The following is a 24,464-nucleotide window of genomic DNA, read 5'->3' as shown; positions in this document are numbered from 1 at the left end:
TACACACAAAAGCCTGTGCCTCCCAAAGCATGCTCCTGGAAAGACAAACTTGGCACATTCGCCATAGTCATCCTCGTTGCCGGCGCAATCATCTTGTGTGCAGCAGTCGGCACCCTGGCCTTCCTCTGGTTCGGCAATCCCGGCATCCCAGCGTGGAGGGGAATCACAGCTAGGAATTGGTTGTCCAAGGCCATCTCTATCTGCGTCGGGGCTATTCAGCAAGTTATGATGCTTCAGCTCGGCGTTGCGACCGCCACCATTGCATCACTAGCGTTGGAGTCCAGATATGTGGTGATTGGTGATGTCGCCTCTGTGAGCGTCATGCGCGCTACAGCATCGAGCACAGGGGCCTTTGTCATGGCCTGGCAGTACCTTACCCGCGCACGGCACCGAGGCGCTCGCCACTCCAGAATATCCCTTCTTGTGTTTTCAGCCGCTACACTCTGGTGCCTTGGCCAGTTTCTTGTGCTAATGCTACTTGCCTACGTATCTATAAGGTCGACTGTCGGTCTCGTCTCTACGATCAAGTTGCCTTATAATCTACATTACACTGACTGGGAAAACGGATCTGTCGTTCGCTCCGTTCACTTCATTAAACGATCCACCGGAGCATGGACCAAAAAGATTTCACAGTATGCATCATTTGCAGAGTACACGGAGCCTCCCTATAGGGCGAATGGCGTCAGCGATACAGGTGTCACCCTACGAGCGTTCCTACCTTTCCGTACAGCGCAAGACCGAGAGAACTTGGAATCATACAAGGGCAAGGCAACGGTACTAGACGCCAGAGTTAGCTGTCAAGTGCCACGATTCAAGAATATGACACCGGCTTTCGACCAGGAGGGGGTGAAATTCCAAGGATTGCTGGAGCCGACGAGGAACACACCGCGACTTGCAAATGCCACTTTTGGTCACAGCAACAGCGCTGGAAGCTCTGAAGCTGTTGGTCTCCACGACGATCGATCGACTGACTTTTACTGTTTCCTCAGCTGGTGGGATATTGGTGCAGGTTTGAGTCACGAATGGCAGATCACAATCTGCCAGCTCTGGCAAAATGAGTATGGTGATAATAGTTTGGGTGGCTTGGTCAGTGAATTCTTTGACCAGTCTCAGATGGAAGAAGCTTCTGTCTACGCCAAACCGTACCTCTTGCTCAACAGCACCAATGCGGCCCCTACTACCCTCAACATGAATCGTTCTAGTGAGATGTTACCCCCAGGCTTCAGCGAGAGAGGCGAATGGCTGGAAGTGTCCTACTTTTACAACACAATCAACTTCAGCTTTAGCGCTTCACTATGCTATGCGGCATTCGATTTCGCTGACATCGATGTTCACATCTCGAGCAAATCGAATAGGACAGAGTCGCGCTTAGAGCCAGTTTTCGACCGAGAAACATCCACTTACAACTTTACAGAACTCCGTTACGCTATGGGCCAGGATCCAAGCCTAACTCCAGACAGGCGTGGCATATTAGAGCTCGAAAAGCAGTCGTGGCAGGCCGTGCCACAAGAAAACTATACGGAGTACACTGCCTTGTCCTGGCTTCTCCGCTCAGCCACAGACCTGGGCTCAACAACTTCACAAATGAGGACCGGTGTCTTGAGCTCGCAGGGGGGATGCACTGATTGTGTTGAAATAGACGTCATGCATGTAAGCACGTTCCTTGGATCTATAATGTTCATCTATGTACCAGCTCTATTTCACCTGTAGCTTTGACGCCACCTAAGGGGTAATGGATCATAAGATATGCATGTGATGAACCCGTTTAGCCACATTGTTCCCTGTTATGATTTAATCATGGACAAATCCGTTCTCTGTCTGACTCTTCGATGACTGACTCTGACTGTCACAGAAATGGCTCATTCAAGAGATTCTCAGAACGAACGGCTCAATTGCCTTTGCTCTCCAAACCATGATCACTCTACTAAGTAGCACGGCGTACTATGATCAAATGAGCCAGTTTGACAAGTGGACACAAGCTGAATTGGCCTTCTTCAAACCTTCCCAAGTTCCTGTTGGCCGTGCTGGGTTTGTAGTGGTTATGCTCACTGTCGCATTACACTGTAGCCTCGTGGCTTATTGTGTCTCACTCTTCCTTCGGAACACAACTTCTTCGAGATTGGGCGCTAGCTGGAGCGCTGTGGCTCAAGTTGCCACGGGAGATGTTTTGGGGTACCTGAAATACGCGACAAAGGCTGGTGACAACGAGTTCCAGGCTAGGCTGAAAGTAAATGGGTTAGAATCATCAAAGGTGTACTTGAACGAAGTCCACGGGGAGGTCTCCATTTCCATGAGCGGGAAAGATGGAGAGATATAACGAGGCGCAGACACAATTCCGATGGACGATTTTTAGTGCCCTGAACTCCTGAATATAGATATTCTTAGCGATGTGAGAGTAACTCATATGGTAACTGTATTCTGAAATCATCGCGCCAGTATGTACTTATGTATTCGCATGTGTTGACTTGTTGATTTGTGGTGATTTGCATCTTTGCGTTGCTCGAAGCTTTGGATCAACATTGGAAACTGCCAGTGTTCAACTCACCAGCAGGGGCAATTGTAGACCGATTGTAGAGATCTGAATTCTGTATACGATTCGCCCTGCCTCTCCATCAATCAAGTTATAACTAGCCACAACGAAAAACCTCATTTGCACCATCTAGCAAGTTCATGTTATCACGCCGACAGTGTTGGGGTCTCTCCTTCCACGATCTTAACCTGAAAGCCCTCTGTAGCAAGCCCGTAGCTCTTTGCAACAGCCGCACTCCCATATACCCGCATCCGCTTCTCATATTCAGCGGTGATACCCTCCTTCCACCCATTTGCCTCCCTCAGTAAACGGCCGAGCAGCAGCGAGTCTTGTACGGCAGTATTGGCCCCAATGCCACCGGCGGGTGTCATCGAGTGTGCCGCGTCTCCAATGACCGTCACTCGAGGCTCATTGGGCCACTCTGGAACCCCCGAAGGTGTCGAGCAGGTGATCTTCCAGAACGCGGCCTCCTTGGTGTTCATCTGCTCAAACAACGGTCGGAATTTCTCGTGCCAGTTCTCTGTGAGCTTCTTGGCCAGGTCTGCTGCCGTATCTCCCACGATGCTGTAGTCATCGTTGGGTGCCTTGATCAGACCTGGGGGCCCCGCCATGGTCCAGCCGTACTCGACGTCGGGGTTGTCAGCGTCGTTCGGGCGCACGTTTGTGATTATGCGGACCCTCGAGTCCTTCCCTTTCGAGTGGTCTGTAATCATGTAGACGCCCTCGTCCAGACCCTTGAAGGCGCCCGTTGGTGCCTGGCCGTGAATCCCTCTTGCGCCGGTATCGTAGACCACTAGTCGGCCACCCGAGACTTGCTTCGCCACCCTGGACTTGATACCCTCCCCGCCAACCAGCATCTCGCCCACTTCCGACTTGGTCCCGTCCGAAAACACCGCTCGGACACCCCCGTCGACCAGCTCATATGCCGTGACCTGGCGCTGAAACTCAACGTGGTCCTCCAGCCCTTCAAAGAACAGCTGGCGCATCTCCCCTCTTGCGATGCCCACCGTCTTGCTGTCCCGGCTTGTGAGCTCTTGTCTGTTCCCGCCCAGCATGCTCTCTGCTGGCTCTCCAGTGACGGCATCGAGACCGGTGAGTCCAGCACCCCCCGTCTTGCCGCACTTGTCGTAGAAGCGTGCGAAGTCCTCGGGGCCCAGCACGGACTCAATAGCATCTAGGCCCTCGTCCGAAAGACGCAGCCTGTACCCTTGGCCGCGGAATTTAAGAGATGCATCGCGCTCGTAGACGCGGAAAGGGATGGCGCTGCGGCGGAGGGACTGGGCAAGGAGGAGCGAGGCAAGGCCCGCGCCGGAGATGAGAATTGGGCGTTGAGTCGACATGGTGTATACTGATGGAGGTTTTCAGCGAGTATGGCGAATAACACCGGAATAGGGGTGCATATATATGCCAGGCAAGAGCGTATCACTGGGCCAGGGCTGATTAATTGCCAAAGTCGGTTGGGGATGCGAGCCGCGCCGCGGCCGAAGCCGAGGCGCGCGGGAGCATATGCAGTGTAATGTTAGACTGCCCAGGTGGTCAATGACGACGGACTTGACTAATAAGACGCCAAACCCAAGCATCTAGTTTGTAAGCTCGCTACTATCGGTGTTTGATGTATTCTACCGGCCCAACATAGACGTGTCGTCCCCAAATCCAATAATAAATCAGCGAAAACCCAAGGATGACACCAAAGAGAAGACAACTCCAGTTCATACCAGCTGGAGTCGGGTCTGGTGCCGCCGGAAAGAACAAAAAGACAAAAGCCATCCCTAGAAACGAGAGAGCCAAGCCGTTGACTAGAAATCCAAATTTGCCCAGACTAAATCGAGAAGGCAGGAGTGGTTCGCCTTTGATCCGTTTCGCAAACACACAGGCGATGACAATTATGTACGAAGAGACTAGCCCTATTTGACCGAGGGACGTGATGACATTGAATGCGATTGTCGATCCAATGATGATGAGTGAGAGTAGAATTGTGCAGAGTAGCGTTACGAGAACTGCATTCACGGGGACATCCCAGCCCGGCCGAACCTGTTCAAATGTTCATGGTCAGTCATAAGTACTTAGCCACCGATGAGAATAGCCAAAATGTGCATCTTACGTAGGCTAAGAACGGCGAGAAGGGAAGTCCCCTATCGCGGGCAAATGCGAAGAGCTGGCGTGATGTGGTGGTGACCTGGTTGACACAGCAGAAAAGTGTCAAGATCCAGACCACTGCGGCTAGGACTGATGTCCCAGCCTTTGACCCTGTCGCGTTGTACAGCACTTGAATCCACGGCTGTCCAAGACTTGTTGAAAGGACCGCAGATACGTCATCCCCAAGTTTGGACATGACGGTGACAGTCATTACAAAGCCCAGAGCGTAGTTGACCAGAGCCGTGGCGACCATAGACCGCGGGAGCACCCAAGCTGCATCTCTCAGCTCCTCGGCCAAGTGACAGGATGAGTCCGAACCGATAAGCGTTACGATAGGTCCAAGGATACCAACAAGAGTCGAAAGGCCGGTGTTTCCCCACCCACTGTTGTCTTCAAATCTGGTCCAGACCGTCTTCGGGTCAGAATATGGCCCCATGGCCCACAAAACGACGACAAAGGCCACGAATGCAGAGATGTGAAGTACCAAGCCGATGATTTCAATGACAGGAAGCTGGTTGACGAAGACGGTGTTCAATATGATGGCGAATAGCGTCATGGCAATGCTGAAGAGGGTGCCGTGCCATCCTTGAGCCATATACGACGGCATATTCAATTTTATCAGTCCCTGAAGCTGTTGTGTAGTAGCAAGAGCAACTGTAGCCATAGCGGCTTGCCACCCGATCACACACATCCAACCTGGTCCTTTTGCATCAGCTCTGTTATCGTGGTCGGATGCAAAAGGGGACGTACCAACGAGATAGCTGAGAAATTTCTGGTGTTGTTTTGGCGCCATCTCAGAGACCCAGTGATACTGGCCACCGGTGGTGGGTGCCCTTGTTCAATAAGTTGACAGCCCGATACTACTAGAAGGGTCCGCGTCTGTATGCTTACATTGATGCCAGCTCCGCCATCGAGAGCATGACGAAAAACATGCCGAAGCAAACGGTCAGGAACATCCAGATTCCACCGGCTGTTCCTCCATTGCTAAGCGATATCCCGATGATGCTGTATGTAGCTCAGTACGTGTTGCTCATGCAATACCTAGGTATGATGGGAGGTAATGAACATCAAGGCAAATTCCCAACTGGATCCAAGAATTACAGCATAGCCGAAAATGGTCACGAATTTGAAGTTCCGCTACTCGACATTTGTCAAAATCTTTCATATCACACTCGCGTCTTCCAGGGTCAGCATACTCACTCTCAACTCCTGTAACTTGCCCATGCGGTCCATATCTAGCTCGTCATACTGGTTGCCGTATTTCTCATACACCGCGGTGGTGTTTGCAACCTCGACTGGGGCATTTTGCTTGACACGGCTGCTTTCATCAGCTTTTGATGACGATATACCGAGTTTGGAAGACATGTTTGACCGATAGCATTCAGAAAAGAGCATAAGCAGACAAGAGGGATACGTCTATCAATCTGACGGGACAGCACCTTGTGTATTTATGCCGTGTCTCACCTGGCTGTAAAACCAATGGCACCCTGCTGCGGGGTTTATTGCACAAACCCTTGCGCCGGTCTCCAATTGTGAGGTTGAAGCAGTTGATTGGGGATTAGCACAGTCTTATGCCCCAGCTCAAGAATGAGACGGCCACCATCCAGCAGCAGAGCTCGATAAGCATTTCCATTGCATGCGAGCCTCGGACTCTGCAAGATGAGGGTGGCAGTGAGTGCTCAGAGACTGCGTGCCTCCGTTTTGGTGAATACTGACTTCCAAGTCATGACAGTGACTCCAAGATGACAGTGTCCGGGTCCTTTGGTTAGAGTGGGAGGCCCGCAGCTCTCCTTCATCTTATTCCTCCTCGCAGAGGCATGACCATAATTCTACATCCTTATTAGGGCGGTAATATCCCATGCTCGGTCTCAGTGAATGTTTCGCAGTCTTGGTAATACCCCACTGACTTCGTACTCATACAAATATCACACTCGTACTCGTAAAAATTGGGGGTAGACTGTCCTGGCAGACACAGAGTTGATCTCGTGCTGGGCCTGAAGAAGAGCTCCAATCCAATAACACGACCAGCCTGCCCTCATGATGCTCGCTCCTTCGCTTCCTCCTCCCGTAACCTTGCAACAAGCTTCTCAGTCAAGAAGGGGCTCAGGCCCAGTCTGTGAAAGTTGAGACCCTGGTCAGCGATTATCTCTGGCCAGATAATGGCAATACGGAAATATTGGATTAAGTTCAACTCACATCCCCTCGTTTGTCACTATCCTGTAGGTCCCACTTGTCTGGAAGTTGCCCTCGATATTCCCCTTGCTGTCGACCTGGATACTGCCAAATATGTCCTCAGGCCTTGTCAAAACAGTCAGCCAGCCCGCTTCTTTGCTTAAAGCAGGCGAAGCATATGATTTAGAGCGAGCTCAACTCACCATGCTATCCTACCAAAGTCTGGCGGGTTTCTCCTCTGTCCACCAATAATAGCGTCAGCAAAATCACCAGAATATGACCCAAAGGCGCGAGGAGAGCACAAGGCCAGCAAAAACAACAGAAGCGAGGCCGTGACAAGAAACTCACATCACTCAGGTGCACCCAGCCCCCAGCGCCCCCACCCCCGGCGCCCCCCTGGTCGCTCGCGCCCCCGGCGCCGTCCGACCCGCCCCTCCGCTTCCCCTTGCCCCTCATCATCCCGCCGCCCAGGTTGACACCGCCGGGGCTGGCAAACGCCTGCGCCGCGGCGCGCAGGTCCTGGTCGAGGTGCGCGTGGGCGGCGAGGACCTCGTTCAGGATGCCCAGGAAGCGGCCGTTCTCGCGGAACGAGCGCGGCGTCGGCGGGAGCTCCGTCGTCGTCCCGACGGCCAGGTTTGGGCTGGGCGGCTCCGTCGACAGGTAGGTCAGCAGGTAGGAGGGGGAGGAGGGCGACGCCCCGGGGTTGGGGAAGACTTTCTGGGTCGGGTGGGTTAGCTTATCCTTCTTAATTATAATATTTCGTGGGGCGGATTGGGTGGATGATTGATGCGTCGCCTCTGCATGATGTGAAGAAAAAGAGCATAAGATGTTGAAAACAATCTTGATCGAATTGTGAGATCTATGTCTTGGGAAAATGGTGCTTAACATCGCCATGGATGAGCGAGGAGAGTGTGAGACTGCAGGCAAGCATGGAACCTACAATGTCTGGGTTATTGGACAGCGTGGTGATACTCCTCGCCACCACTGACCGGCGCAATTGGCTCGCGACCCTGAAGCGTGAGGTCAGCATGTTGGCTGTGAAAAGTTCGACCGGATGCCCAGTTGATGCACCGTGAAAACGAGTGAAGCTCTCACCCACACGGGAGCTATCAAAAAAGGGTATTGCACATGCCGTCATATAAGTTTATTGCTGGGGTGTTGCGGCAGGCAAACCCCTGCTTCCCTGTGCCCAAGACGGGCGGCTCTGAGCCGCAACAACGACCACCAACTCCATACATAGGCAGCCACTGCTCTGGCAGGGGCCGGCTTATGCCCTTGTGCCAGGGGGCAGAGTGCGAGGGGTACAATGGCCTTACCAGGAGACGGAATAAGACCACAACATGTCATGCATGAAAGCGCCAATGTGGGAATAATCAGTGTGACCACTAAAGGTTCAAAGAGACGTAAAATTTTGTCGGCATTACTTCATGGCCTCTATGTAGCATCTGAGAAAAGTGTACAGCCAGCGAGCAAATGACCAAACTACGCCCGCATCTTCCTTCTCTTGCCGATCTGGGCAGAGAAACCAGTCTTGATGGCAGCAACGGACCGCCTGGATCCACACGAGTTGCAGGTGACGAATGACAGACGGTTCTCTCCCTTGCTCAGCTCCGTGTCGGGCGACCGGCACGTCTTGCACGACACGTACTCGATGATGTACTTCCGCAGCACGTTCTCCAGCTGCTTCGCCTGGAAACGACCCTTGATGACCAGACCTCCGGTACCAGCGGTAGAGCCGCTCGTGCCCAGTTCGGCGAACAGGAATGTGGTGACGTGCTCCTCGGACCGCTTCATGCGCTTGCAGATCTCTGGAAGGTTGGCGAAGATGGTCTTCTTGTTGCCTTCACGCATGCACTGGGGCGGTGGGATCTTGTAGCTCTTGGCAGCTCCGGTGGCGTGGTCGGGGTTCTTCTCGGAGAGAAGGCTGAAGAATCGGCTCTGCGACACGCGTTAGTCAACACGTGACGTCCATGGGCAACGAGGTCAAGAGTCTTCACATACCAGGAGGAGGTCGTATTTGATCGGCGCTGTCTCATCGTGGGTCCAGATACCGGTTCCTTGCTTCCTACATGGGCCAAAGTCGTTAGTGACGCGTCGCTGGACATGATCCCACCAACTGTCGCTCTCATTCACCAGGTTGGATACAAACAAGCTGAGGGTACGGTGCGGGGCCATAGAGCCGAGACGGTGCTGCGAGGAAACACTTACATGTCACCCTCCTGGGCTTGCTCTTCGCCGGCAGCCTCGCCACTCTCCTTGTCGAGGTCCAGGGCAGCAAGCTTGGCCGCGAAGTCGTCATCGCCATCCTTGGGGGCCGCCTTCTTCTTCTTCTTCTTCTTGATTCCCAGGTCTGTTCCCAATCATGTTAGCCATGTCGTCGACCTTTCCAAACGATGTCGCATGCGACGGTGATTTGTTTACCAAGCGCGGCCTCGCCTTCACCAGCAGCGTCATCTGCAGCGGGCTCTGCGTCGTCGGCGATCTTGACCTTCTTCTTCTTCTTCTTCATCAGACCGAGGTCAAGACCATCGTCACCAGCCTCGGGGGGAGGGGTCTCGGTCTCGGCGGGGGCGGTAGCTGCGGAGGGATTAGTCGACGCGAGGGCTTCTGATAGTGGCTCGGTAGACGGACTGTGAGACTGTGCAGGTTGTCAGCAAACAGCTTTCTGAGAACCCCTGGGCTCCTGGGAAGGGAGCATTGCGACTTACCAAGGCGGTGTCCTTCTCCTCGTTTGGAGTAGCCATGATTTCAACGCTGCCGTCGGCACTGACGACGAGTTTCTCTTCGGTGAATGCGACGGATTTAGTACGCGATCCTCTTCGCGAGGGGGGCTGGTCCTGCAGGCGGATGTTTAGTACGGGAACGGGTGGAGATTTTCGATTCGAGTCTGGCTCGTTGACGATAAGAGGCAGGGAGAGGACAAGGGCGACCAGTTTGTGCTGCAAAGACGCAGTCAAAGGGTAGGGTAGTCGGGTGAAAGACGACAGGTGTTGATGATGTGTGGAGTGAGTCAACCGCAACGGCCTGCTTTTTTTGGCGGGGCTAGGCAAGCGACTGGGCAGGGGTGGCCAGGGCTACCCGGAGCTGGAGTCTGTCTGGTCTGGCCTGGAGCAGGGGGAGCCTCTAGTAGGGGCCAGCTTCGCTGCTATTTGCTGCGATGCAAGTGGCTAGTGTGGGTGGGCACTCTCGTGCACTCCTCTTTGTCGAAGTGCCTGAGCCAGAGAGAGAGCTTTGAGCTTTGAGCCAGAGGCAGAGTCTGAGCTTCTTCCCCGCGAGGAACAAGACGTGGTGGGCTCGGGAAAAGCTGCCTCGACTCGAGCAGTTATGCAGTGCAAGCAAAGCCTAGGCAGAAGGTGCAGGCAAAGGGAGGGGAAGCCGCCGTTCTCTCGCCCGCTATGCGGAATAGCTATCGGAACGTACCTCGCTCGCCATTTTTCCAATCTTCTGCAGCTTTCACAATCGTGCCTCTCGATCTGTTGTGACTGACTGTCGGGCTTGGCTAGCTGGCAGGTAGAGCTATTCGATCAAATCGTAATAGTAGGATGTGCTGGTATCTCTTTTTTTGTCGGTTGACAGGCAGGCAGCCTGGTGCATCGGGCGGGCGTGGGTGTGCCCTTGTTGTGATGTTTTTGTGGGTGTGTGCAGAGGCGAGTATTCGATGAGTCAAATGCCGATGAGTGAGGAGGGGCACCCAGATTGCTATGAGTGAGAGTAGGTCGGTTGATGGAGTTCGGGGTACAGTAAGCTTGTCTGTCTACTGTAGAACGAACCGTTCCTCGCAATGACGAAATAATGTCCCGCCCAACAAGCACCTCGAGAGTGACTCCCAGTCCTGAATCGTGAGGAACCCAGGCAGTGTAGGCACAGCGCTCAGGCAGTCAGCTGACCTGCTGAGAAGGCTCTCGAGATTCCCCTACTGGACGGGCGGGATGCTGAAACAGCACCCTAGTGCCCAGCCAGACGGCCAGGGAGCCTGTCAGGCCGCTAGCATTCTTACCCGACCTCGGCACCTGCCTGCCCGGGATTGGTGACGGGACAACCAAGACGGGATCGGACGTAGTTCGTGGACGACGAACAGCCGCATGCTCACAGCCAAGCACTACTTGGATCCAGCCCTTGCGATTCCCAACGACCGCAATTCCTGTACCTAATATCGCACCTGGCCAAGGAGCACAGAGTCGTCGCATCTGCACCGAAGAAAACCTACCGGGGCACGAACCCGCCCGACCCAAGCTCCGAGGCCCCTGGTTCTACGTCACCACGTCACCACCTCGCCCATCCCGCCCATCCCGCCTCCGGACCCCCCTCAGACAGCAGCATGTCCACCTCCGACTCGTATGTCATATCCGACATGGCCGCCTCAGAAAGCCACGACGACGACGACCTCGACTCCCTGCCCTCGATATCCAGCGACCTGCTGAGCTCCGAGGCCAGCGAGAGCCCCAGCGACGCGCAGAAGGAGTGGGAGGAGAGCCTGGAGCAGATCCAGCTGCTGCTGACCATGGTCGTCGTGCCCTTCGCGGGCAAGTACCTCGGCAGGAAGTTTGCTTACTGGAGTACGTTTGGCACCCGCCTCCCTCCGTTTCACCGTTTCCCCACCCCGCCCCGGGGCCGGCGAGAAGGGACCGGGCCGCCGCCACGCAGTGCTCTGTTTGCTAACACAAGGCCACCGAACAGGCTGGGCGAGGTACATGGAGTGGGCGCACAACGTCGAGGTACGGTGGACGAACAAGAAGGCATGGGCGGCGACGGGTGCTGTGGAGGCAGCTGCTACATTATGATGACCCCCGAACGGATGCTGCCGAGAACGAGAGATGGTCATGGACAGTCCTGGAAGCCTGATTACCGTGTACGGAATCGAACAAGTCGGACGGCCATTGTACAACATACGCAAAATGAGACAAACACTCGTGCCAGATGGGCCATATGTGTGCTGAGCATCTGATTTATCGTCCCGGATCTTGACGACGCGGTCGATCTATATTTGACCCTGGCCCGGTCCGTCATATGGGCATGAGAGCACGGCATCTTTTGGTGGAAGACAGTGTACGTGAATTTGGATTCCCCGAAACCCAGAAGAGGAACATAGCATCTTGTCACACAATTGTCTGCACCTGCTGAGGGCAATGAACACATTTTATACGCCAGAATGGTGAACTCTGGGGCGTTTTCCGCCCTTGACATGGTGATTCAAGCACAGCCGCAGCAAATGGGTCACGAGAGGAACCGTTGTTGCGTTTGCGGCATGTCCTTGAGAAGGAACGGTCCTCGCCGTTCCACCAGCCAGCAGTGCCTTGCCGGATATTGTCGAGGGCAAAGATTCCTTAGATCGACGTCGGCGACAGGTCGAATTGTTCTTCAAATCTTTGCGGAACATGTCATAAGCGTGCACGCGATGATGCAATGTTCTGTCCAGCGTGAACCGCACAAGTCCATTACTATATCTCTCAGTATGCCTAGTTCAATCAATCGATCAATCAATAATGAGTACATATCCGGTACTCGTTACACATGTGCAAATACCTGGCCACACGCAGGCACGCGGCCTGTATGACCTTTCCGAACCGAATTGTACCCTCAACGCCGTCAAGACCTCAGCCGCCTGTATGCGACCAATTTGGTGCCCAGCACTGTCGCTCGTCCCATCCGACGCCTATAATATCCTGTCCCAAATTTTGTCAACCTTCCATCCCACCCATTCCGTCGTAATTTACCCATGCCCATGACCGACATAATCTTCGTGACGATCGTATGTACCCTACTTTGACAGCCCTTATAGACCGTCCCATGGTGCTTAGACCCTAACCTGTGCCATGTGAGGGCCACCCGACCTTACCGAGCCACCGCCCCTCCGGTAGCCCAGAAGCGCGAAGGCCAACGACGCGGCAAAGGTGCCAAAGAGGAACCACATGAAGACGGTGCTGGCCTGCAGCTCGCGGCACTTCTTCTCGTTGTCCTCCCTGCCGCAGTTAGGGACACCCAACATGGCGGCCAGGACGACGGCGTCGATGAATGTGAACAAGACGACCGCGGCGTCGGTGGCCATGACCACGATAGGGATGGCGAGCGACTCGACAAAGGCCACGGCCAGGCCGTAGATGGTCACGAGCCAGCCCAGGACGGTGACGAACATGGAGAAGTTGACGGCGGCGGCGGAGACGAAGGAGCCATTGTTGCTGGTGGCGATGACGTTGCCGAGCAGGGCGGTCAGGATGATGATCCAGAGGAGTTGCAGGCCCCGGATGGCTATTTGGATGATCTCCATGGCGGCGGTCTGGAGGTGGGGCTGGTCTTGCGAGTCTCTGCTGGCGGAGATAGGGGTGGGTTCGCGATGCTTGTCTGTGCTGCTTGTGTTGTTTAAGCGGCAAAGGATGTGGAGTACAAGACCCTGGTGGAGCGATCGACCACAGGGGACAGTTGGTGGAGCGAATAGTGATCAGTTTGTTGATACTACAACAATAGCGTTGTGAGAATGTTGGTGAAAGGAGGACAGAGACAGAAGGCTGGAGACTTGAGTGGCGGATTCAACACAATGTCGAAGTCGTATGAGGGAGGCTGTGAAGGGCACATCTGCCTGTTATTGCTGCGGCTGGGGCAAGAGCAGCTCCGGATGCCGGGAGCGCGATGACGTCGAGCGGCCCCCCCTAGCTCAGATGGGGATTAAGCTGGTCGGCTGGTGAGCGGGCAGGAGCGTGCAATTCAGAGGTGAGAGGCAGCCTAGTTTGATCCTCTTGGATGGGATGCAATAAATTTCTCGAGGGCTCTAGCTGTGTGTGTGTATTGTGTGTGTTGCAAGCCATGCAGGTTGGACTGTTTCGTTTCTCAAGGACCAATACTCAATCTTTCCTGCCGCATATATTGGCTGGACTTTGTTGTTTTTTGCTTCTGTTTCCAGCTGACGAGGGCCATTCAACCGCCATCGTCCCGGCACTCGAGCTGTTGGCGGGGCGATCCTAGGCCAATCGACAGCCTTATGAGCTTGCATACCCCTGCAGCAAACTGCAGATCCCCGCCTTCCCACCACCGCATTCACACCTCGACCACAAAATTGTCGAGTGTCTTCGACGACAAGTGTATTGTGGCTCCCGCCACCCGAGTTAGTTATTGAACAGCGCTCTGTCTCTCCCCGCCTCTCTCTTGTGCTGTTACTGACAGGATAGCCACCAGCCGAGATGCCTGGATGAAACTGCCTTTTTGCAGCCGTCGGCCTCTCGAGACGCGCGGCTGCGAGGAGCCAACCAACCACAGCTGTCAACGCCATAAAACACCAACCACAGCCCGGCCAACACGTCCTGAGCGGCAGTATGCTGTCGCCCCCATCCTTGCCGACGCAAGAGCCAGCCTGCCAGCCTGCCAGAAAGCCTTGCAGCCCCTGGAACGCGCGCGTATGTACGCAGCCATCGGCTTGCGGTTCTGCCTATGGCTTAGCACCCGCGCGTTGTTTCAACTCAACGTCCTCCCCAACCTACCACGAACTGGCAGTGGGTGACAGCTGCCACGCTGCGTTCGTCTCGTGGCCGCACCTGTGACCTGTGCTGCCGCATATGCTCGAACCTTATCTCCGTTGCGCCCCATCGGCCCTGCCGTGGGGGGGCAAGGCTCTTGTCCGCTCTCGTCCGCCCTCGCCCTGCCTGTCTCTGTCTGCCCATCGCTTGTCGCAATAGTCGACCGACGGTGCGCCTCGACCACTCGCCGACGACTCGTGGTACCGCGTCGCCCCGTCACACGATACCTTTGCCATCGGACAAGCCGAACTCGTGTGGGCGATGCCCTCGCCGTTCCTCACGGCCTACAACACCCACTCCACCCACTCCAACGAGGACGAATCCCATGGGTTTCTTTCTATCAATGCCCTCATCCCACAGAAGTCGGTCAGCTGCCGGGCTGCCATCAATGCCCTCATCCGCACCCTCTGATGCCTGTCCCCGGGCCGTCTTGCTTCGAATGCGTCATGAACTCTTAGAAACCTTATAGTGGCCTGCTGTCGAAACTATCGTGCCGTAACTCCGACATTCAATCCCGGACAAGGCATCCCATCACCGTTTCCCCTCCGTTAGAGACAAGGTTCTGGCCGCTGAGCAAGTCCTTGTGCCCCTCTCGAGTTACCTGCCAGCCTTGAGTACCATCCGAGTCTTACCAGAATGCCTGACCTACCGTGGGATACATTGCGGATACTCCACTTTGTGTCTGACACCTTTCGAAGCCTTCTGGAACCTTTTTGCTCTCCAACCCCTCACCCCTGGGGCATCGTGCACGCACACGACTCTGGCCTGTGTTCCGCACAAGAGGCTCTTGTTACTGTACATTCTTCATCATTCCGATCACCACTGCCGCCCCACTGACTGACGTGTGCCGAGGACTCCTGACCGCGCTCGCGCGCGGGGACGACTGCTGTCAGGCTCTCTATGACATTCAACATTCGGATCAGGTTGTCTCCAACAGCTTCACAGACACAAGATGGGCCAGCAAACTAACTTCACGGCACTGGTCACTGTCGGATAAACAAAACACTGCCAAGATAGGACAGCTGCGACAGACGAGATGACAGGAAGGGATGGCCTACCTAGTGCGTCCTCTCTTGCAGCTCGAAACAAACAGCCACTTCCAGACTCGGCCTCCCCTGCTCATAGTCAAGGGACTTTGGGGACAATGGCGAGACATCACCTCACCTGTACGTGGGGATGAAAAACCCAGCCGTATTGTGAGTATCAGGTCGCCAAGGCCAATGCCCTTGGCGTTCGCCCCTCTGGGATGACTTTGAGTTTCACCAATAGTTGTGTGTATTTCCCGTGACCTCCCACTGCTGGACATGGGTACAGTAGTACCCGCTCTCCGCAGCACTGGGTGCGAGGGCGTGGGATCGCATCTCCGGAGAGGGACCTGCAGCTTGGGTGGACAGGTGGAGCGTTAGAGTTTGGACGAGAATTCGGAGCGCATTTGATGGTACTGGAACGTGCCATGTACTCAGGCCAGAACGGTACTCACTTCTCCAATTCCCCTTGGATCTGTGCCGACCCCCTCCCTGGCCGACGGGGTACATGTCCAGTCGCCGTGGGATGTATCCGAACCTGACAGGAACCCTTGTCCCCCAAGCCTCTAGAAAACTTTAAGGTCCAGTCTTTTGGGATTCCTTGGCTCGGGATCGTCTGACTTGGCGTGGCACCCGTAGCGCGGGATTTGGTACGGGATTTGGGTGAAACCTTCTTTTGGTCTTGTCGGGAACCCCAGTCCGAATATGCTTTCCCCAGCAGCTCGCCAGCTCGCTCACGACAGGCCTGGCGCGGCCTCCTTCGCACTCTCAAACATTCTCGTTCTCACTCTCGTTACCGCCAGGTGGTCAAAGCTTGCGACAAAATCGCTTCCAAGAACTGCTCCGATCTGATCTGTGGCCTGCCACGCACCAGAGTTCCCCATCTCCCAGGCCAAGCTTTTTGCCACCTGTAGATCACTCGCAGCGCACGCAGATGATGGTCCTCCGTGCCTGAGCATCTACCGACGACGGCGGCCGAACACCAGATGGCAGGCCGTACCACCTGGGCCCACCACGGCGAGGTCCGGAATCTGCAGGATCTACCGTCACGGTTCATTGCACCCATGATGCGCCGGATGACCGCAGGTGGATCAGGTCTGGCCATCTCAGCCTCTTCGGAGTGGCCATAAACAGCGTTCACGAAGCAACTAGGATTTCTCATGAGGACCTCTGAGGATCAGCTTACTCCGGCGCACCAACTGTTAGGCCAAACTCTACGATACCGACATTGATTTAGCTCGGAGATTGGAACATGCGCAAGCTCGGCGCGATGGTCACTCACCCTTCCAAACTACTGACCCGGCAGCCCGCCACGGCTCGCTACGGGTACTGAAGGATGCCGCCAAAATAGAGCGTCGATCATCATTGCGGAACAATTCCCGTGGCAGTGGAAGCGAGCACAAGGCGGGAATAGGAGGATGGCACGCTGACCAGGGCAAGGTGATACAGATACGGGTGTGCAAGTGTGCAAATGTGTGCACTGTTTGCGAGGCGCTAGGCGCTCTTCTCGACTGGTCAGATCAGGACCGAGGTTGGGTCGGCTCCGTACGAACGTTGCGAAACCTACTGAACTTCTGCTACAATCGCGCTCCCTTGCGATTTAACGATCCCCAGAGCGTCTCGAGATAGCCTCGAGCTTCCGACTGAGTTTTGACGTCAGACCGCCGGTGTAAACCGGCTCGACCGCAGCCTATGCTTCGGTAGCCTCTCCGTATCGAACGACATGTTTCCCCGGATACAACTCTCCTGGACAAATTGCAGGATTGCAGTCGCTATGCGCGGCAGCTCCTGCCTGGGCTGGCGGCGGCGGCGACAGCAGCAGCAGCACAATGCTGGTGCAGCTCGGTTCTCTGGGTGCTGGCACCGCAGATGCAGTTATGATCCGCCTGGGGTCACCGACATGAACGCCTGTGCCTCCCTTGGTACGCGGATTGGAGGATCGCGACCCTATTCTGGAATCGCATCTCCTAGCTCTAACCTTAAAATCACAGCCCAGCAGAGGCTGTTACCACAGCCCTAACCTCAAACGTGTCACGCGGACCGATCATCAAGCATTCCATGAGGCCACCATGGACTTTTATGGGCATTAGCTCGCCGACTAATACAGCGGCCAAGAAAAGCTAGCCAGATAACGAGGAGGCGCTACGTGCTCTGCGTGCCCACGCGCAACGGTGAGAGGTGAGCACGAACATTATGGTAAAGTAGCTAGTCCGGCTAACAAGGAGGGAAAAGACAAGGGGTACGTATATCCATGCACGCAAGATCGACCAGGACTTGTCACAACCACCACGCACCACTCACCACCACTCACACCCCATGCAACCCCCAGCTTACAGCTTATTAGCTGCCAAAAGTAGCTATCCCAAGCTACCTTCATCCCATCTTCTGCCAATCCCGCAGGTTGGGGAAATACCATGCCAGCGGGCACGCACACATCACACGCCTGCGTACCTGCTACACAGGAGAGAAGGGAGGGGACAAGGAGACAAGTGCGGATCGCCCATGTACCCCGTACACGCGCAGCGTAGCGCATGTAGATCGACACACATATGCACCTCGGCGCCGTCCCGAGACATGTGTGCGTCTTTTCGCCGCCCGCGTGCGCGGGAAGGGCCAAAAAAAAAAAAAAAGAGAGAGAGAGAGAGATGTCGAGAAAAACTCCTGGCCACTCACCCGTCTCCCATACAGATCCCCAAACACGTACGCAACCCCCATGCATTCATACATACATACATACATACATATGCAAGAGAGAGATTCCCACCCCCTCACGTATGGTACACTATGTGAACCCACGCACATGTGCAGCACATGTGCATCAGCAGCAGCAGCAGCAGCAGCAGCCAAGATTCGCCCCCTTTCTGGGTCGGGGCCCGCTGCCGGGCCTTGACATATGCACGTTAGGGAAATGGGGTATGGCGGCTCCCCGGGGGCCCGCCCCCCATCCCATCCCATCCCTTCCCCTCTTTGGGGTTGAGAGGCATGATGAGGCTGAAAAAGGTTCAATAAATTGATCAGCAGCTAACAACACATCGACAAAGATATCCCACCAACCTCACCAACCTTAACGCCTCCCTCCAGCCCGTCAGCCCATCAGCCCATCAGGCCACCCTCCATGTCATCCCCCGACCCCTTGAGAGCCAAGAGGCAAAATCAGGCAGATTACCCAGGCCCAATTGATTAGATGGGGCTCTATATACCTAGGTATCTTCTCGCGAGGCTAAAATCCTACGCCATGCGACCGCCCTGCGGTAGGGTTGGAAGGGCGCGTGGGTGCTGCACCTGTAGGCGACGACGGCAGGGGGCCTCGCTCTCCAATCGGGGCCGCGCTGCCGGATGTCCTAACGCCGGTTGAGCGCCCGGCGAAGCTTTTTGATCCCTCATTCTTGCTTTTCCCCCCTTTCTCCCTTTTTGCCCCATGGAGAAATGCCATCGTCTGATTGCTCGTATGTCAACGCTCGCCAAGCTTACCAGTCGCATTCCAAAATACCCCGTGAATGCCGGTGTCCGAGTCCCTGTTCACTGCAGTATGCCTTGGGTAAAAGCATACACACCGCCCGCACAGACTGGGGAGGCGGTGGGGACGTAGCGATGTTCGTATATTAGAGTATCTGAAAACATGGCAGACGTACATGGCAGATCGTCCAAGGTTTTCCTATTGGGTCCGTACTATATGCTGTACATTACGGGACTTCCCCAATGACAGGCAGCTTCAAAGGGATGACAACCCACGGGCCTGGCGCTCGGTCGTGATGCTCGGCTTAGGTGCCGCGCTGACCGGAGCCTCTGCAGTCGCCGATCGCCGACCACAGGTGACCAGCGGATAAGCTATCACCACAGCTGCCCTCAAAGCCAAGACCCAGTCAGGCCAGTATATGGCTGGGTGCAACTTCGCTTATTACAGTTCATTGTCGCCCTGCCGGTACATGAATAACCTTGGGCCTCCGTTGCCACCGTCGAGCGGCGCCCGAGCATAGGCTTCGTTGGACAAGGCCAGACCAGTTCCCGTTGAAGTCACAGTTGCGCCGCCGTCAGCCACGACTTCCTCATCACGCGTGACGGTCGAGTTTGTAGCCGCTACGTGCCGGCGGTACAGCTCCTGGTCGGGGGTGGCGTCCACGGACCCGTCTGGTGCGGTGAAGCCGCCAAAGCTGAAGACCTGGTCCGTCGAGCCATACCCAGAGCTGTTCGTCCGGTCCGCATATTGGAAGAAGTAAGCCGTACCGTCTTTTGTTGTGTCGACCAGTGATCCGGTGTACTTCTGGCTTGCCCCTTCAGAAAAGGCCTCCAGGCCATCTGGAAACACGGCTGCGCCCTCAACGTAGACTTTCTGCCCCTGAATCAGCCGCCCGTACAGTGTCAGATTACCTTCGGGCGAGTACCCATAGGTCGAATTGCACCACAAGGGGTACTTGTACTCGGTCTTGTAATCTGCCCCCACGGCCGACGATGAGGAGCTCGCGTGGTCGGTCCCAGAGATCAGGAAGTCGTTAACCTGCGCGAAGCCGTAGTCCGAGACAAAGCCTTTGTTACTATAAGACAGGTCTTGTGTCCAGCTGACGGTCCCCGAGGCGTTGCGCGAGACAACAGTCGAGGTGACCGTGAAAGCACGCGAAACCTCCGTGTTGTACGTGAGTGTCTCGTTGGCGCCAGTGGAGTTCTGCGTGAGCACCGATGACACCGAGATGCTCGGCTGCGACGCGTCAACGACTGGCGCTGAGCCGGTTGTCACGCTGCCTTCCTCGTCAAGCCACACAAACACCTTGCCAGTGACGTACCAGCTAGCTGCTACAGTCTGTGTGATACTTGCCTCGGACCCACCGTCGTCGACCAGGCCAGCCACATAAATGGTGAAAGTGTGGCTGTTCCCGTCACAGAGCAGAGGAAGCCAAGGCGTGATGTCAATCTCGTGCTCCTTCAAGTCGAAGGCGTCTGGGCCAACGACCGGCCGATGCAGCGAGGGGACGACACCACCTGTGAACACCACGGGGAACGGCCATTGCACGCCTGCAAGCTGCCCGTCTATGAGCACCTGAACCTCGCGCCACGGCGAGTAACCAGTGAAGTCGCCGGCGGTAGCAGAGAACGCCGCCGTGTCCGACTGCAGAACGTTGGACCACCAGAATTCCTCACTGGACTGGCCGTTGGCGCTGACAGAGAAGACAGCGCGGTTGGCATTCTGGGGGAAGCTGATCGTATTGGTCGCATTGTCTGCGGGCAGCGTGAACTGACTGACGCCGTCGGATGAGGACTTGCGCGCACTGATGGGGATGATGAGGTCTGCCGGAGCCGCAGTGGCGACGTCAACCTCGTCATTGAAAAAAGTAGCTGTCAGGGTGGTGTTGAATGATCCTGTGTAGATATCATTGACGAGGTTACCCAAGTCAAAGATTATTTTCTCCTGGGACTTCCACAGAGAGAGGTACTCGGTCATGTCCTTTAGGTAAGTCCAGTGGATACCCGGGTGCGCCGTCGGCTCGGCGGTGGACGTCCGCCAAACCTCGGTGTCATTAAGGTACATAAGGGCAAGACGGTCACTGGTGCAGATTGTCAGTGTCAGCGGCAGTCAGCAGTCTGCATGTGTGCAGAAGCTATCAGGCATCAATGAACTCACTACTGCCTGCCCTCGCTCACCACGGTAAAGTTGATCACTACGCGATTGAAGTCACAGTCTGGCGGCGTGTAGGCCCCGACAAACGGGGTTCCATAGCTGAAGGCGAAGACGTGGTCCATCAGCACCACGGAGCAAGAACTGCCCGCCGACCCGCCGGGCGTCTCGTCATCGTCGCTAGCAGCGGCGTCGTCCAAAGTCGGGCCAGACGGAGTCAGGACGGGCTGGTGGACCTGGAAGACTTCTAGAACTGTCGCAGCAGCTGTCGCAGATGTCGTAGTCACATTGGCAGTCTGCCGTCTGATCACACCGGGCACGCCGACTGCGACGCTCACGCTGGACGATTCGGCAGCCGCATGTTCCGCCTGGTCGCTGCCAGCGTGACCAGTGGTCACATCCGGGTGGTGAGGAGAAGCTGCAGCTGCAGCTGCGGTAGCAACAGAAGCAAGAGCAGCACCTGACAGCCGGTCGCGGTCGGACGGTGCCGTGCTCTCAGACCACGCTGGCACAGCCGCCACGGGCTGTGGCCACGGCAGGTTCTGGCGGTGGTGGCACAGGCCCAGAGCGGTCAGAGCCGCAAGCACGACGAGACACGCGGCGAGTGGTGCATATGTCGAGCGTCGTCGTTGCTGTCGGCCAGTGCTGTGGGGTCTGACCATTCCTTCTTCGGACAACAGCCCGAGTCGCTGGAGATCACGACCCTGAGCCGCAACGGCATGCTCCCCTCCACCAAGGCCCCAGGGCTGCGGCTTGTGGCCCATGGCTGGCAGGCTGGCAGGCTGGCAGGCTGCACTCTGCTCCCGGACTCGTCACCTTGCGGGCTTACTGGCCGGCTGCCGATGGGGTTAGGAAAAGAGTGGAACGACTGCCGGCGTGCGTGGAGTTTGGACGAGGGCGACCCCCCAGACACAGCCCGAGACGGTCGTCTGGTCGCCAAGTCCCAGGGAGAAAGTGCTTGTATCCTTGCAGAGGCACCTTTTTGGTTGGGGTAGCACTCACTCGTCAGCTCGTTCGCTCAGTCGGTCACTCACCCACTCAGTCGGTCAGTCTCTGATCTGGGAGATGGGAAAGCCCCCTCTTGGCGCGAATTGGTGCAAGGGGAAGATGGGATGTCTGCCGATCACGACTCTTTTCGCTCTTGCTCCAAGCCCCCTTGGTTGTGCGCGTCTGTTTGAGCAGGTTGCAGAACGCAAGAGTATTATGCTTGCCAACATATATCAGGATATATTTGGACCAGATTGGGGGAGGCTGGGAGGCAGAGTGGCGGGCAGGGCGATCGACCGCAACAGGGAACAAGAGATGCCGAAAAGTAAAGTTTCCCCAGCTCGAATCGGATGACAGAATATCTGCTGAGCACCGGGGCGAGCAAGGAGCTGGGAGGCAGAATTGCAGCTGGTGTGCAAAAGACGCCCAGGCACCGACCACGCATGAGCGAGCCGCGTGCTGTTGTGGTTAAGTACGGGATGCAATTGGAGAGGGGGGCATGTCGCTGTCTCTCATCCCACCCCATCCCCTCACGGCATCGATGACCCGTCGCGATAACGCCATGACGGTGAGATGCGCAAGCAATCTGCAATGGCATGGCATGGGCCAGATAGGCGAGGGGGGGAGAGGAGCAATGGACGCCTGGGTAGGGGAGCAGCAGGGAGGTGACAGGCGACCCCAACAAATGAACAGATGAGGCCGTACGGGGCCTACGACGGATTGGGGAGGTGCGCTGCAGGCTACACAGGTAGCATGGGAGAAGAGGGCAGGAGCATATTCCGTACAACTGCACCTACACCACCCAGGCAAAGGTACATGGGTACCTTCCGATAGACCGCACATCAAACTCAGGCACATGCACTTATTCCGTATCTGCAGCTCAATCACCGCTATAGGTGGGTGTGGGCTTGGTAATGTAGCACGGGGGAAAGGAACAGTTCGACCCTGACACAACCTAGGCGAGCTGATCATAAGCTGCCGTTGCACAACAGGCACAGCTGGTTCTACTCGTATGTCTGTGTCTGATCAAAGAGCAATAATAAATAGTACAATATGGATGTACGTACCTATCTGCACCGCAGGGCAGGCAGGCAAGCAGGCAAGCAGGCACCAGGAAGCGGCACAGTCAACAGGGTAGGGTGCCAATGGCAAGTTTTGGAGACTGCAACTCTGAAGTCTGTTCATCGTCTGCCCCTGGTTGAGGTAGCCCTGCCCCTTGTCCCTGGCATAACGGCCCCCGGTACCTGTTTATCAATCCCATGTTGTCGAGTGAGTGTGCTTATGTGTGTGCGCCTGTTGCGTGTGAACCAACCCCGCACGCCAGCCTGCCAGCCTGCCAGCCCAAAGAGCTGTTCCGAGTTGGGGAAGTGATTCGCAGGCTCGCAGCAGATCAGATTGGTGTGGTGGTGAACGGGAAGCGTAGCCGTAGGATTCATTATGCTATACTAAGCACTCTCCCACGGCTTGGCGCTGGGGGAAACATGGGAGGTGCAATTAAACCAACATTGCGCTGCACAACACACAGCCAGACAGCATCTGAACCACCAACGCTTACCTCCTGCGGCAGTAGCCCGATCCCCCTCCCCCTGCGTGCAGTCGCCAATGCCAGGAAAATGCAACGGCCCGGTTCGACAGGTCGCCCATGCTGCGGGATCATGCGGGCGCGGGGGGACGTGATGATGCCTGTGGCTTGGTATCTACTCAGCTACTGTACGGAGTAGTGAGTACGGATAGTCAGTCTCGTGCGTCCCTGCGGCGTGCCTGCGTCCCTGCGTGCCTGCGTCCCTGCGTCGCCGCGTGCCCTGGCTGGGGCCGAGGTGCAGCATGCCAAAAAAGGACCCCGGCTGCCCAGCATCTCATCTGCTAATCTGCTAATCCGCCCGGCTAGCTGGGCTTTTTTAGACCTGGTCGTGCTGTGGCTTATTAGAGATCACACTAGGTAGGGGTTATGGTTTCCCGGATTTCTCACCACTTCAGCCTATAATTACGCCAGGTCAATGCTTCTCTGCTGGGCTGCATTAATTCCGCACGACCCAACAGGGCCGCCACGGGGTGTTGGCGGCACCACGGCACCACGAAGGATCGCGTCTTTTGGCCTTTTGGGAGGGCGGCAGGGAGGAGGGTTCCCGGGCGAGAGGCAGCTCGAACCCCGTCCCCGCCCCCCGGGCCAGGAGCTTTTGCCCCGGCTCGTTATTGGCGGGGGTGGGTTGGATATCGATCTGGGTTTTATTACTTTTGGGATCTCGGTCGCGAGCAAGGGCTGCATGACTGGGTGCTGAGTTGACAAACCAAATGACTGACTTACAGACAGACAGACAGGGCGGGTGGCGAATTCCGGGTATCTCTCCCGTGTCTTGCCCGATCCTTCCTGCATGTGTGTGCATGTGTGTGTGCGTGCGCGTCCACGTCCTGTCAGTCATGTCAGCCCCAGATTCCCAACTTCATCTGATGCGAGCCCTGGGCACCTGGGGTGGCTTTGTCGCCAGCTTCTCCGTGTGGGT

General features: G+C 56.0%; 7 protein-coding genes across 7 annotated transcripts; 1 reads left to right on the top strand and 6 right to left on the bottom strand.

Annotated features, from left to right (window-relative positions):
- Positions 1-2,599: 2,599 nt before the first annotated feature.
- Positions 2,600-3,972, bottom strand: KVR01_001226 (uncharacterized protein). The gene has a single exon (XM_044789605.1). The coding sequence runs from the start codon at positions 3,868-3,870 to the stop codon at positions 2,677-2,679; it is 1,194 nt and encodes a 397-aa protein (XP_044649181.1). The 5' UTR covers positions 3,871-3,972; the 3' UTR covers positions 2,600-2,676.
- Positions 3,973-4,129: 157 nt separating this feature from the next.
- KVR01_001184 (uncharacterized protein) lies at positions 4,130-6,031 on the bottom strand (the record flags this gene model as incomplete). The annotated part of the gene is made up of 4 exons (XM_044784238.1): positions 4,130-4,561; positions 4,632-5,320; positions 5,417-5,499; positions 5,874-6,031. 4 exons carry the CDS (start codon positions 6,029-6,031, stop codon positions 4,130-4,132), a joined length of 1,362 nt encoding a protein of 453 aa, XP_044649139.1.
- A 282-nt stretch (positions 6,032-6,313) lies between these two features.
- KVR01_001831 (uncharacterized protein) lies at positions 6,314-8,072 on the bottom strand (the record flags this gene model as incomplete). The annotated part of the gene is made up of 6 exons (XM_044784978.1): positions 6,314-6,780; positions 6,863-6,964; positions 7,042-7,076; positions 7,187-7,555; positions 7,779-7,944; positions 7,990-8,072. The coding sequence occupies 6 exons, from the start codon at positions 8,070-8,072 to the stop codon at positions 6,702-6,704; spliced, it is 834 nt and encodes a 277-aa protein (XP_044649786.1). The 3' UTR covers positions 6,314-6,701.
- Positions 8,073-8,230: 158 nt separating this feature from the next.
- Positions 8,231-10,280, bottom strand: KVR01_001209 (translation initiation factor eIF2 subunit beta). Its single transcript, XM_044789200.1, has 5 exons — positions 9,547-10,280; positions 9,260-9,476; positions 9,047-9,188; positions 8,840-8,903; positions 8,231-8,776 (listed from the first exon to the last, which is right to left on the bottom strand). Exons 1-5 carry the CDS (start codon positions 9,580-9,582, stop codon positions 8,321-8,323), a joined length of 915 nt encoding a protein of 304 aa, XP_044649164.1. The 5' UTR covers positions 9,583-10,280; the 3' UTR covers positions 8,231-8,320.
- Positions 10,281-11,156: 876 nt separating this feature from the next.
- KVR01_001119 (uncharacterized protein) lies at positions 11,157-11,619 on the top strand (the record flags this gene model as incomplete). The annotated part of the gene is made up of 2 exons (XM_044782398.1): positions 11,157-11,394; positions 11,516-11,619. The coding sequence occupies 2 exons, from the start codon at positions 11,157-11,159 to the stop codon at positions 11,617-11,619; spliced, it is 342 nt and encodes a 113-aa protein (XP_044649074.1).
- A 1,013-nt stretch (positions 11,620-12,632) lies between these two features.
- Positions 12,633-13,103, bottom strand: KVR01_001965 (uncharacterized protein; the record flags this gene model as incomplete). Its single annotated transcript, XM_044787811.1, has 1 exon — positions 12,633-13,103. The coding sequence occupies one exon, from the start codon at positions 13,101-13,103 to the stop codon at positions 12,633-12,635; it is 471 nt and encodes a 156-aa protein (XP_044649920.1).
- Positions 13,104-18,952: 5,849 nt separating this feature from the next.
- KVR01_001283 (uncharacterized protein) lies at positions 18,953-21,740 on the bottom strand (the record flags this gene model as incomplete). Its single annotated transcript, XM_044781383.1, has 2 exons — positions 18,953-20,905; positions 20,983-21,740. 2 exons carry the CDS (start codon positions 21,738-21,740, stop codon positions 19,267-19,269), a joined length of 2,397 nt encoding a protein of 798 aa, XP_044649238.1. The 3' UTR covers positions 18,953-19,266.
- Positions 21,741-24,464: the final 2,724 nt, after the last annotated feature.

This window comes from Diaporthe batatas, assembly GCF_019321695.1.
Source record: "Diaporthe batatas strain CRI 302-4 chromosome Unknown Contig00002, whole genome shotgun sequence".
NCBI lineage: Eukaryota > Fungi > Ascomycota > Sordariomycetes > Diaporthales > Diaporthaceae > Diaporthe > Diaporthe batatas.
Note: the sequence above shows the minus strand (reverse complement) of the source record. Positions and strands in the feature narration are given on the sequence as shown.